This window comes from Benincasa hispida, chromosome 2 (genome assembly GCF_009727055.1).
Source record: "Benincasa hispida cultivar B227 chromosome 2, ASM972705v1, whole genome shotgun sequence".
NCBI classification, from domain to species: domain Eukaryota; kingdom Viridiplantae; phylum Streptophyta; class Magnoliopsida; order Cucurbitales; family Cucurbitaceae; genus Benincasa; species Benincasa hispida.
The window spans coordinates 10326582-10340052 of NC_052350.1; the positions used below are offsets into that span (position 1 = coordinate 10326582).

At 33.9% G+C, this 13471-nt stretch overlaps 2 protein-coding genes across 16 annotated transcripts in view; both read right to left on the reverse strand.

The window, feature by feature from the left end:
- Positions 1-109: 109 nt before the first annotated feature.
- On the reverse strand, positions 110-3697 carry LOC120070965 (FBD-associated F-box protein At5g60610-like). 14 transcript variants are annotated; one of them, XM_039022928.1, is made up of 7 exons: positions 3532-3694; positions 3414-3450; positions 3225-3297; positions 3051-3116; positions 1931-2803; positions 1693-1836; positions 110-545 (listed from the first exon to the last, which is right to left on the reverse strand). In XM_039022928.1, exons 3-7 carry the CDS (start codon positions 3267-3269, stop codon positions 246-248), a joined length of 1428 nt encoding a protein of 475 aa, XP_038878856.1. In that variant the 5' UTR covers positions 3270-3297; positions 3414-3450; positions 3532-3694; the 3' UTR covers positions 110-245. The 14 variants fall into 14 exon arrangements, with proteins under 14 accessions (XP_038878856.1, XP_038878852.1, XP_038878860.1 ...); XM_039022924.1 differs by having other exon boundaries at positions 3051-3119; positions 3532-3693; XM_039022932.1 differs by lacking the exon at positions 3414-3450 and having other exon boundaries at positions 1931-2800; positions 3532-3697.
- Positions 3698-4703: 1006 nt separating this feature from the next.
- The window catches only part of LOC120070964 (callose synthase 10), a 75240-nt gene continuing 66472 nt past the window's right edge, over positions 4704-13471 (reverse strand). For both annotated transcript variants that reach the window (XM_039022921.1, XM_039022919.1), the window contains exons 38-51: positions 13359-13442; positions 12656-12768; positions 12474-12526; positions 12218-12394; positions 12058-12105; positions 11435-11593; positions 10145-10258; positions 9955-10043; positions 9407-9565; positions 9155-9257; positions 6097-6216; positions 5621-5671; positions 5341-5523; positions 4704-5254 (exon numbers count right to left, since the gene is read on the reverse strand). In XM_039022921.1, coding sequence (XP_038878849.1) covers positions 5015-5254; positions 5341-5523; positions 5621-5671; positions 6097-6216; positions 9155-9257; positions 9407-9565; positions 9955-10043; positions 10145-10258; positions 11435-11593; positions 12058-12105; positions 12218-12394; positions 12474-12526; positions 12656-12768; positions 13359-13442 — 1693 coding nt within the window. In that variant the 3' untranslated portion in view covers positions 4704-5014. The remainder of the gene's footprint in view (positions 5255-5340; positions 5524-5620; positions 5672-6096; positions 6217-9154; positions 9258-9406; positions 9566-9954; positions 10044-10144; positions 10259-11434; positions 11594-12057; positions 12106-12217; positions 12395-12473; positions 12527-12655; positions 12769-13358; positions 13443-13471) is intronic.

Sequence of the window (13471 nt, forward strand, 5' to 3'; positions counted from 1 at the left end):
GCCTTTTAAGCTGTCTTTGATGGTTTGATTTAAAGGAGACCATTTCATAAACCACAGAAGCAAGACGATAGCTAAAGAGTCTTTCTATCCATTGCCAACTTCTTGGATGTACACAACAAAAATGGACTGCAGGCTGAACTTTCCATACGGTTTAATATACTAAATTCCTCCAAAAAAACCTCAGCTATACAAAAAGGATAGTTCTATATGTACACAGATACTAGCCAAGAATTTTGATCCCATATCTAAATGATTGTTACCTTCACTCCCGAAAAAAGATCCGATCGAAGACTGTTTGCGCACTCTCTACCTGCTAGAGTCTCCGCATTTTGCTTCTTTTCAAATATAGTTCCCATATATTTTGGCTTGCGCGTATCAAAGACGATCTCCTCAAGTGCAACAGCATTCTTGTAGAAATACTGGACAAGCTCCAAATCAATTGGTTTCCCAACAAAGCCAACCAATTCTACCACTTTGATGTGTTGATGAGGGAATTTTCTCACCTTGCGTAGTGCTCGCTGTTCAAACATATCAAGATAGTCTAACTGCAACATAATTTAGAAGCAATTCAGGTTGAAGAAAAAAAGAAAACTATAACCTAACAAGTACATATACTTCTAATTGTGCAGAGAATCGGTATCAGATACAGATACGATACGTATACGTGACAGATACGTGGATTTTTTTATTTTTATTTTTAATTTTCAGATACGCATATTTGCTTCAGATAATACGTGGGTCAATTTTTTTGTTTCAAATTTAAGCCCAACCTACAGCCCATTTTATTTTAATGTATGTTTAGGAGTGATTTTAAAATCATCAAAAATCACTTTTTCATTTTTTAAATCACTCAAAAACACAATTTTAATTACTCAAAATTAATTTAATTTTCAATTTTACACTTTTAAATGCAATTTTTATATCATCAAAATTAGTTTTGAAGAATTAAACATGTCTCACGGTGATTTTGAAAATGACAAAAATGATTTCAACCATTTTAAAATTACTTCTAAACATAAAAGTCGAGCGATCCAAAACAAAATAAATTAAAAATGATAAAGCATAAATTTTTTTTTAAAAAACCTAAAACATAATTAAATTTTCATTCTTCTCTTCTCTCTCACTATTTAAATCATGATTCACACCTCTTTCATCCTCAACTTCATTATTCGATTTTCATCTTCTACTTCTTTTCTATCGTCTACTCTAGTCACTCAACAATCACTCGACGTTACTGAATTTTTTTTTTCAAGTTTTCACTCTCTTCTTGAACTTATTATAATCTAACTTAAAATATGTATTATAACAATTAATTAAACATTATATATATATATATATATATATATAATACGTATCTTCAACGTATCCGNATCTAACTTAAAATATGTATTATAACAATTAATTAAACATTATATATATATATATATATATATATAATACGTATCTTCAACGTATCCGTATCATAGTTTTTTAGAAATTAATGAATCGCCATATCATATCGTATTATATCATGTATCCGTATCCATGTCTGTACTTCTTAGACTATAACACCAGCAATAGCAAGTGTTTCACATAAAAACTATCTTCCCCTTTCAAAGTTTGGCCAAAAGAAAAGGGAAAAAAAAAAAAAAAAAAATCAACGTTCAGACATCAACAATTTAGATAGGCCAAAATGCAAAAAAAATCATTCACCTTCAGTGTGAACTTCAGCAAGCTAGGAGATGCTTTTATAAGGGATGTGAAGCCAATAAGGGAAGAATGACCTTCAGCTATCACAATTAACTTCAGTTCCTTTAGATTTGCTAGAATAGGCCATTTGCGAAATCCTTGGTTTTCCTATTGACCAAACAAAAGAATGTGTACATAAAAAAATGTATTCTTCCTTGCACTTCAAGAATCAAGATGGAATGAACAAACATACAATACGAACCACGAAGTCAAACTCAAGGTCCAGAACAAGTTTCTGCAGTTGTGAAGGGTACCTCGAGAGCAGGAAAAAGTTGTCGATTATCTCTACACCAAACTCGCTTCCAAAATATGTCTCCAGGAGCTTGGGTGTGTTCTTGAGTGGCATGCTTAACCAGGGTCCAACATATTTAAAAGATTCAAGATTTGGTGCAGAAATTTCTAAACTCTCCAGGTAGTTGCACATGCATACTTCCAACTGCCTTAATTTAAGTGATGCACCAACAACTCTGAGACTCACAAGACAATGAGAATACTCGACACACAATACTTCGAGGAGAGGGCAGTTCGTCAGAAAGCATTCCAGAACTTCTCCACCCACATTAACAGCTATCAACTTCAGGGTTGTAAGAGCACTTGAATTAGAAAACATAGCTCTTGGTAAATGCTCCTTTGGTCCACCAGATAATTGTGGAAAAGAACAAGGACTATACTTTCCAGAATCGTAACTATCAGATAAGTTCAACTCAAACATTTTGAGGTTCCACTGGATTGCAAATTGGACCCATCTATCAACATCACATTGAAACTTTGAATCCAAACTAAACCGAATTCTTAATGTTTCTAAACTAGAACCCTTGTACGAGTCAATGACTCGATTCACCCATTTTACATACTGTCGTCCCTCACTCTCCAAGTTCTCGTCTGTAAGTTGTAGATCAATTAACTTCTTCCGAGCATCAAAATTCAGACAAGGGATATAGGACCACAAGCATCTCCACCTATGTGACAAAGTACTGGTCCTCGTTGCTTCTTTCAGTGGTAGAAGAGAAAGGATGAAAACTAGAATATCATGCGGCAGCTGGCTTATAGAGTCCACTGAACGATCAAACCTCTTCTATCATTATAAACAATGAAATAGAAAACCATGAATTTAGAAGCGGGATAATCAAGAAGTAAATGAAACATGTGAAAGAAGAAATGTAGAAATGTCATTTCGATATAGAAAAAAATTGAACTAAACAATCTAACAGCCAAATGACAAATCATTCTCGCAAGTTATCAAGTCTCAAAACACATCTCTAATCCTGCGTGCAAACATTGGCACTCAAATAAAATACAAAATCACAGAGAATATGCTTAACCTTGTTTTCTGGTTCTTCAGATGGTAAACATAACTCTCTCGTAGAAATTGAGGAAACTTCCTTTGCCTTCTAGACGAACAAAATAAAAATCGTTCAACTGAATATTGAGTCCCACTGGTGTTTGTTCCCCCACTCCAATCAATTAGAAAACAATAAAACAAGGGAAAACCTAACCTTCGCTTCTGAGCTTCCAGCGGTAGCGCCATCGTTTCGCTTCATCCTATCTTAATCTGGTCGACCTCTCTGACTGCAAATAAGAGAGAACATGAAATCATTTGAAAGAAACTACTAATGTTACGATAATACAAAATCCAATACATCAAAATCATGGAGGAAAATGACGGGCTGTGAGAAGCAACATACGTCAGGTGCAGAGGAAGTGAGGTGACAAGTTTATATGCTGCAATTATGGAGCAAAAGCCAAATATCAAATGGAAGGAGGAGGAATCGTTCTCAAGAATCCATACCCGATTTTACTTACCAAATTCTTCTCCGTCAAAATCTTTCCCGCCAAAACATCAATGGCTAGCTTTACGAACCAGACAACGGAGACACCTCCGTTGTCTTCACATTTTGTTGAGGTTTTTGTCCGACCTTTTCACAAATCTATAAAATCTAACCATGACCCATCATCCCTTACACAACTATAAAATCTAAATTTTTGCTTATTTTTTTTTATCACTTAGTCTAGTTTATTAGAATATCCCAACGTGATAAGTTGTGGATAAGCAAGGATTTAACATAATCAAAAGATTAGATTTAATACTTTTACAAAGGGTCATCCATGCAAATTTTTCCATTTTGTTAGGATGTTTTCATACGGATCACCCCAACTCTAAACTTTGAATGATATTAATTAAAAGTCTAAACCAATAATTGTATTGATTTAAACTCTAACTCAATTTAGAGTATTCGATTATAAGAAAAAGAAAAAAATATAGGTAATTTTTGTAAAATAAAGTAAAAAAATTGAATGTAAATGAGATGAGATTTGCTATTATTTCTTAGTTTTTTTCCTCTATAACTACTATTTTTTCTTCTTTTTTTTTAGATTTTAACCTCTCTTTATAATAAATGTTAATCATTTCCGTAGGAAGAAGTCTTATACCTATGTAAAATTTATGTATTAATGGTTTGAAAATAGAATTATAATGAAAGGTCTAAATTGATTCAATCATTTAGGTTTATGATTTTATTTTATACAATTGTTAATTTTTTGGAATTTTAAATGAAACAACTTCAAAACTTAAAAATATTTATTCCACTTAAATAAAATTGATTCAGTTATAAAACTCTAGAAATACCGATATGGAGTTGAGTGACACAAACATCATTGAAAAATTGATATTTTTCTAGTCAGTGATATTTAATATCAAACCACCATCTTGTTCATAACTCAATAAATTATACCTACTCCTATTTTGGAGTTGAAAGTTTAAATTTCATGTTAAATGTCAAATTGATTTATGGTCAGTGTTTCATCCACTCAATCATTTTCTTTTCATAAGTGCTTAAAAATAGAAGTTTAAATTCAAATATCCATTTGATTCGGTTATTTTGGGCCTCTATGTTTAATTTTAATTTATGTATTTTCAATAGTAAAGCTTGTTAAATCTTGTTGTATTGTTGGTTTTCCAAAAAAAAAAAAATCAATTTGAGAGACTAAATTAAATATATAGACAAAATTGATGTATGAAAGTAACAAACTAAAATAGGACTAAAACTTAATTTTAACCCCAAGCCCCCGTAATTTAATAAATACCCTTACACATCAAACAAATTACTGAGTCTTGACTTCACACTCCAACCTATTGAAACAAACACCAATACATGATCACCCTCTAAAAATCTAAGTGCTTTTCTAAGAATCAAAACCCCGAAATGAATATATGATGCAGAAAATTTGAGTAAAGTGTACAACACTATATCTATCTACATTACTGGCAATGAGCCCTCTAGTTAAATCAGTACGTCTCGACGTTAGCTTTGTTTCCAGCAAGGATGAGGGAGATCTCGAGCCCACGGCTGAAAGCTTGGTTGAAGAGCAGACGAGACTGGAACGTGGAAATGAATGGAAACCAAGACAAGAATGCGATCGGCACGAATATTATTAAACCCATCCCAGCATCATACATCCTGGCAAATTCACGCACCGAGTCCCACAAGCCTAGACTTCTCACCACTTTCTTCCAAGTAACTGCTAACTGTTCCAAACAACCAGGAGACAAACAATCAGAAACAAAGTTGCCAGCAGTTCGCTATCTACTCGATTTATTGGTATTTAACTTACACATAATATGGCCCATCCAGTAGGAATAAATGCCAGAACACTTGCAAATAAATCGGTTATTGACAGGTTAGTAAAGCCAACAATTAGACCAAGAGCTGTAACCAGAACAATGGCTGTGACACCCTGAATAAATCTCATCAATAGCTGGAAGTTCGTTGATTTTTTAGGACTGAAGGTGAAGATCTACAGAGAAAGATGGATTAGAATGAGCTGTATAAAAAACTTTGAGCAAAGTAAATCATTGGGTGAGGTAAAGAGTTAGCGAGGAACTTGTACAAACCTTGAATATCAAAACAATCCCAACGAGCACAACCCACGAGAAACCATATAACTAAACATGAAGACAATTGTTAGAACAGAGAGGTAATTGATCTCAATTTGAGCTAAGATTGCACGCTATAAAGAGTCGAAGCAATTCCCATAATCTACAGTTATATTTTCAAGGTACAAGCTAAAGATATTTCAAGCCGAAATGTTATGATCCACAACACAAGTAACCTACTTCAATTAATTTAATACAACCAAGTACTTATGGTAATTCTCCACAATTAGAAACCAACAAACTTGTAAGTCTGCGAATACGAAATCTAAATTAAATTGGATCATGCTCATTATACCAGCAGCCAAAACCAACGAAGAATACAATTACGTCAACCGTGTTCAGCAAACAGGTCTAAATTCAATATTTGACTAAACACAGATTTTTTCATTTTCTTATCAATAAAAAGAAAAGGCCAGCCATGGATGCGAAGTTACCGCAAGTGATGTGTCCTTTCCTGTGAGATGGAGCTTGTACACGATTCCAAATTGGAATATGAAAAACCTCACCGTCAAAATTGTCTCCAGTATTTGACCTCGGAATGTTTGAATATGCGCCTAAGAGGAAAAATCAGAAGATAGAAAATAGTTAAGGAAAACAGAGGCACGTTACACTATGATGAAGTTTTGATTTAGATATAGCATCACCGGTATAATATTCAAAATTTATAATTAGGAAAACACCATCCACATTGGTCAAAGAACTGATATTTTTCCTTAAAAGAAAATGATTAATTGTAAGATACAAACATATCTGGAAAAAATTAAAAATTGACTTATCCTGAACAGATGCATTTTATTTTGTAAATCGACTAAAAAGGAGTATACTTTATGTTGGTAAATATATTTAATTATTGTTAGTTGAACTAAATTCAAATAAAAATCATCAATAAATATTAATGAAATTTGAATTTTCAAAATAGCAATGATTCACATGGTTGATTAAAGTAACATAAAATTTTCTAAGTGACTATATGAAACCAATTTTTAACATTTGAAAATTAATGTATGAAATTCTGAACATTTAACACTGTTGTTCCAACTAACGAGAGGAAAATGAGAAAAATGGGAAGTGTGTGAATTTCATTCTAGAAAACTCCATATAAATACATATCTTGAATCTAAAAAAAGATTCCACAATGTTAGCAACTAATCTCACTAACTCCACAAGAATAGGAACTTAAACTTGACTACAACTAAAAATAACTTCAACTATTTCCTAGAAACTAGGAATTGACTGGACCAACTCAAAAACTAATTTGCAGTTTTGAGTTACTAACATTCTCCTCCTAACTCAAATACTGCAAACACCTAACTTGCTCCTAAGAGCTTGAAAACAACTCACACAAAACCCAAGTTCAGCAAGTGATCATCCATCTTGCTGTACCATGCCCTAGGAGCTTGCTTCAACCCATAGAGAGCCTTCTTCAACAAATAAACCTTCTACTCTTGTCCTAGTATGATGAATCCGTCTGGTTGCTCAACATAGATCTCTTCTTCTAACACTCTATTTAGGAATGTTGACTTCACATCTAGCTGATACACCTTCCATCCATGTTGGGCTGACACAGCCAGTAGCAACCTAATTGTGTCCATTCTTGCAACTGGTGCAAAAGTTTCAGAAAAATCAATTCTCCAAACTTGTGAATACCCTATTTGATGAAAATGCCCCAACCCCTTGTGCCATAACTCAATGTCATTTACTTGACATTTGAAAGTTATCTGCTCCTTCTCGAGTGGATCCAACGAGAAGCTCTTGTGTTGCATCTTTATTTTGAACAACTCATTCCCATTGGGATCAGAATTTAGGCACTTTCCTTCTTCAAACAACACTTTGAATCCCTTCTCTACTAATTGACCAACGCTTAATAAGTTTTGATCAATTTCAGGGACAAACAACACTTCAGTAATCAACTTGATTCCAGCACAGCTCTCTATTGACACTATGCCCTTCCCCTTTACTTTTAGATACTCACCGTTTCCTATCTTCACCCTTGACTTGAATGACTTGTCAAGGTCCTTGAACAACTCTTTGTCACTTGTCATGTGATTGGTACACCCACTATCAACCAACCAACCATCACATTGAATGACCGATGAGAAACAAGTAGCCACAAAGAGTTCATCTTCTTTTTGCTGTACTACAACATGTGCTCCTCCTTGCTGTTGAGTTTTTGCTTCCTTACAGAATCGTCCAATGTGCCCCAATAAATGACATCTTTTACACTTCACATCTGGCCTTCTCCAGCATTTGAAATGTGGACGATTCTGCTTCTCACAGTGCTTGCATGTACTACTAGCATCCTTTGCAGCAGACCCTGAGCTACTGCTACCACTTCCCTTCTTCTTTCTTCCACCTTCTCCTTGCTGCACTCTAGCTTTCAATGCCCCCTCAATGTTTCCTTCTTGTCTTATCAACCTCCTCTGCTCTTGTGCTTGCAAAGCACTAACCACTTCTATCACCTTGAGTTTTGAGAGGTCTTTAGTATTTTCTAAGGAAGCAATGGTTGCTTCATATCTCTCAGGTACTGAAACTAGAATCTTCTGAACCAATCTATTGTCAGATAAATTGGTTCCTAATGCTCTTGCCGTGTTAGCAATCTCAATCAACTTATCTGAGTACTCTTTAATGGACTCAGAATCCTTCATTTACATTCTCTCGAATTCTTACACCAAGTTCAACACTTTCATGCCTTTAATCCTCTCATCACCTTCATACTCACCTGTGAGGAACTCTCAGATCTCCTTTGCCGATTTCAAGGCCATAATTCTGTTAAATATGGTGAGAGACGCTACATATAGGCAAGCTCGAGCTTTTGTCTTCTTGGTGACCCTCTCCTTGTGAGTCTTGATCTGATGTATTGTTGGGTTATCAGGAAGTGGAGCAATCTCATAGTCTTGCTCAATTGCTTCCCAATAATCACAACCTTCCATGTAGGCTTGCATTCTGATAGCCCATGCCTAGTAGTTTTCACCATCAAACACAGATGGAGCCAATGAAGAAAGACTGTTTGATCCTAATTCCATTTCTAACAACTCTCACCGGTGTATCACTCAGTTTCTCTCGGAGATATTTCACTGATTCTCACTCACAGTCCCTTAAGAATTGAGAGCTCTGATACCACTGTTGTTCTAACTAATGAGAGGAAAATGAGAAAAATGGGAAGTGAGTGAATTTCATTCTAGAAAACTCCATATAAATACATATCTTGAATCTAAAAATAGATTCCACAATGTTAGCAACTAATCACACTAACTCCACAAGAATAGGAACTTAGACTTGACTACAACTAAAAATAACTTAACTATTTCTTAGAAACTAGGAATTGACTAGACCAACTCAAAAACTAATTTGCAATTTTGAGTTACTAACAAACACAAATGAAAACTTAACTAATATATTGATAAATTTTACTTTAGATAAAAAAATGATGCTTCGAAAGTACACGAAATACAATATGAGCTCTTTAATAATATTCTATCAAAGCTCATTCACCTGTTCTTCATCCCACCATGACTCCCAGCTGTTTTCTCCCTTAACCCCTACTCCCCCTTTGTAGAATAGCCAGCTCGTCCAATCGTCAAAATCCTCTACAGTCCTGATAATTAAGTAAAATCAGAGTATCGATTTGTAAGAACCAGAACATTCTGATTAAATATAACTTGAAAAGGAACTTTCTTTTCTTTTCTTTTCTTTTTTTTTTTTTTTAAAAAAAAGAAAAATTAGAACAACTATAGTCAGACGTACTTTTGCCACTCAAAACCAGATGGATTGAAGATATAAGGAGCAAAGAGCCACGAAATTACGAGGAACCAACTGCTGAGAGTAAGTAAAACAAAAGAACTTGCACCTCCTTCTGAATACCCATACGCAATGTAGACAATAAGAAGCAATGCCACCTCAAGCCTGAGAAAAGCTCTTATCATAATTTACACATTCACAGTGACAAGCAATAACAAATCCAAAACAAAAAGTTAGGGGCTAATAATGACTTTTTTGTTTGATATTTTTGAAATTTATGCTTATTTCTACCCAATTTCATTCTTAGTCAATCAAAAACAAAAACAAGATATTTTTTTTTATAAATTTTTTAATTTTTAGTTTTAAAAAATTAGCTCGGATTTTGAAAACATGGGTAAAAAGTGGATAACAAATCCATGAAACTTGATGGAAGAAATAGTGTTTATAAGCTTCATTTTCAAAAACCACAAACCAAAAACCAAAACTAAGTGGTTATCAAACAAGCCAACACAATAAAATCCTAAGAACTAAAAAAAAAACTCTGAATCACTCACGCCTTGATGAAATGACTTCTTGAGTAGAGCCGATAATTTTCAGCAAATTTGATGTGCTGGACCACAAAACCTCTACCAGTTGCTCGATACTGGAGAATTGTACAAACACAAATGTTTGAAGTTTGTAATGAGAAAAATGTCAATAACTTGTTGTTTTTTGTTTAGATTAGACAAATGGAACAAGACATGCCTTGGCACCACCATGGAGAATAGTTCTTCCAAAATAATGTGTTCTGGTCCCCAATGAGAATGTGAAGAAGACAGAACATAACTGAAGCTGCATAGTTATGAAGCTAAAAACAGCCTGCAAATATAAAATAATACAAACAAAAATATTGTATGAATATTACCAGAAAGCTCTTAATGAATCTGGAGTAATAATTTAGCAGTGCGTCAAAAGAGTCCGATTTGATATGGTCCGACCCATTGGTTACCCTATGTCCCAAAGATCACCTTAGAACCTATATAATGTGCACATTGTCCTACACGCCTAAAAAATTTGACCTAATTTTACCGAGTGATGGAAGTCCATGACATTAGAAAATTTGAGTCTAATTCTACTGAGTTAAAACTCCTGATGAAATTTGGCGGGACAATGAGATTTTGGGAAGAATTATATATATTTTTTCTCCCCATATAATTGAGACCACTAAATCATCAGATAACATGTTGCCTAAAGGTATGGTGGATTCAATAAGGAGACCTCTGGCTCATAAAACAGTTCCTCAGGACTAGGTTGGTGGATTCAGATAACATGTTGGCTAAAGGTATGGTGGATTCAATAAGGAGATCTATGGCTCATAAAACAGTTCCTCAAGACTAGGTTGTTATTACCCAGTGAAGAATTGATTTCCAGAATTAATAGCAAACACATCCTCAAATAAATCTGAATCCCCCATTTACGGTTTATTGTGAAGATTGGAATATTTTCACCAGTTGCTCCTGGGATTATCTTCTCTCTCTAGAATGTGGTGCAAGTAGCTGAGAACCTAAGATCTTGCTTAAATCTTTCCTAGAAAAAGGATAAGGCTAATCCAAATTATATGGAGGCATAAATATTAAAGGCCTAGTCAGAGTTATCCACATTATATCAACAATGTAATTGAAGAAAAATGGTGAAGGATAGTAGCTGAAGAAATTTTAGGATAAACAAGATAAAATGAAATATAATTGAGAGAATGACTTTTGTAACTAAAAGGCTAGAAGTCCAGCTTTGTAAGTCTCCAGTAGTAATAGCAATAAAAAAAATATCTCCAGTAGTAATAGAATCTTGTTCCTTTTTCATGTCTGGAAGAGAGTATTTTTGCCTCTACAGAAATTTTTACTTTTTAAGCAACCTTTCATCCATTTTTTGCAGTCTCCTTAGTCTTGCGTATAGTTTTGATTTTTCTTGTGAGCAAGAATAAAAACTGTTCCTTATTTTTATCAAAATAAATCATTTTTAACGAAAACAACCTGTTAAAACAAATTGATAGATTACCTTCAGCAGTCCAAGTTCAAGTATAAAACCCATTATCATAGGGACTGCTGTAAAAACTCCAATCTGGAACAAAAACTGAGCATTCAGTGCAGTATCCAATGCTGTGTTTCCCAGCATTTTTGCTCTTGTTGAGATTGCTTCGTCAAGTCCAGCAAAGGCCTGAAATTTTTTAAGACAAATTGATATGTCTCTCTTTCACAACTAATCAATCTTTGAATATACCATTGTAGGAGGAAACTAAATAGGCAGTATTGAGCACGAAGAAACTTAACTAATCAAACTTTGAACATAATTAACAGTATTTGATCAATAATATATAGTGATAAACAGATTGTTAACACATAGATATAGACGCATTAATCAATGGTATGGACATCTTCACTAAATAACTAAGAAAATCACAAGCACAAATAACTTTTCTTAATACTTAATGGCATTAAGTAAAATCATACTACGTACATTACAATTGAAATATTACATAAAAACAGAGCACCCAAAATATAATCATAGAAGGAAGCATTTGCAAAAACACGAAACAAAACTTTTCCTGTCCAAATGGTCATGAATATTACTAGTTTTGTAACAAAATTATGACATGCATGGATGTGAAAAATGTCAATTACCAAGTAAACCCGTCCATACAAGAAAATGTAAACCACAAGAACTGTCATCTGCGTTAAACAAAAAGAACTTAGTAAGGAGAAAACTTCGGACACTAGCAAAATCATTTGCACTGACTAACAATAATATAATGGAAGGGAAAAGAAATGGTAGTGAACCAACCATTGTACATGCGTAGTAACCAACAGTTGTGAAATAAAACGAAAGCATTCTGAAGAAATCAAAAAGTTGCCCAAGCCTGTAAACATCCCTGCTGAGAACTTGCTCTCCATTCCCACCAGCTACTTTCCCTTCAAACAGGGCTATTTGATTTAACCCAACATCCCTTCCTTTTCCAACCTTAACGGAGTAGTTGATCATTAAAAATCCGAAGTCAAAGGAGGTTCAACTGAAATAGACGAACATAATGACATCAAACCTGAATGTACTCGTGGTGTGTAATGTTACCCTGTCTCAAAGTGGAGTTGAAACCTGTTACCACCGAGTACACAAATAAATGCAGATTATTAAAAAAAAAAAAAAAAAAAAGACTTGAGATGGTTTGCAAATTAATAAATAAATGCTGTAAAAACTTAAACAAAATTCCACAATATAAATAACCTGCATATATATCCTCACTAATGTTGATCACACGTGATGCCTTGCTAATGCCACCTCGAGTTATATGAAATATACGGTCAAACACATCAGGATGCCCATAATGCATTCGAACTCTGAAAAATTTTCACGAAAATTGTGGATTTAACATGAGTGCAAAAATTGAGGATGGCTAGTTGAGGAAGACATTTCACCTCTCAGCAATTAAAGCAGCACCTCCGTGTTATACACTAAATAATAACAATATAGACATCAAGCATCAAATCAATGATTTAAAATACCTTCCATACAGATCACAAAACCTTTGTTGAAGTATTGATATACTTAAATTTATCATAACCCATCCGCTTAAGCTTTTAGATTTGGTGATTTAACATCTGAAAAAACTTTGGAATGAATTTTGGAATGCAATTAATATTGGAAGAAACCCTGTCAAATAGAGATTTTTTTGTCAAACAGAGATTTTTTTTTTCTTTCGACAATCTTTCCTTTGGTAATACTATATCAACTCTATCATATCGTATAACATTTTATAAATCAATCACGAATAGATTTTTTTCTTTTTTTTTTTTGAAAAGGAAATATCTGTTCCTTAATGAAGAAAAGAAAATAAATACATCAATATTAACAGACTACAAAATGTAGACCTATAAGACAGAAGACACAAAAAACAAGACACAATCAAGAACAGATTGAGACAACTCACTTGAGTGGACTTGCCAAAACACGTTGTCCCAAGGTTACAAAGCTAGTTTCCTGATTGGACATGAACCATGCTAACGAAGAGACACTGCATGAACACATCCAACAGAATATGCT

Excerpts from the sequence above, each read along its gene's own strand:
- LOC120070965 (XM_039022922.1), bottom strand. The coding sequence starts at position 3,269 with ATGAAGCGAAACGATGGCGCTACCGCTGGAAGCTCAGAAGCGAAG. Across the intron at positions 3,120-3,224 it reads CTGGAAGCTCAGAAGCGAAG|AAGGCAAAGGAAGTTTCCTC; the intron begins GTTAGGTTTTCC and ends TTGTTCGTCTAG. Across the intron at positions 1,837-1,930 it reads ACCTTGAGTTTGACTTCGTG|GAAAACCAAGGATTTCGCAA; the intron begins GTTCGTATTGTA and ends TTTGGTCAATAG.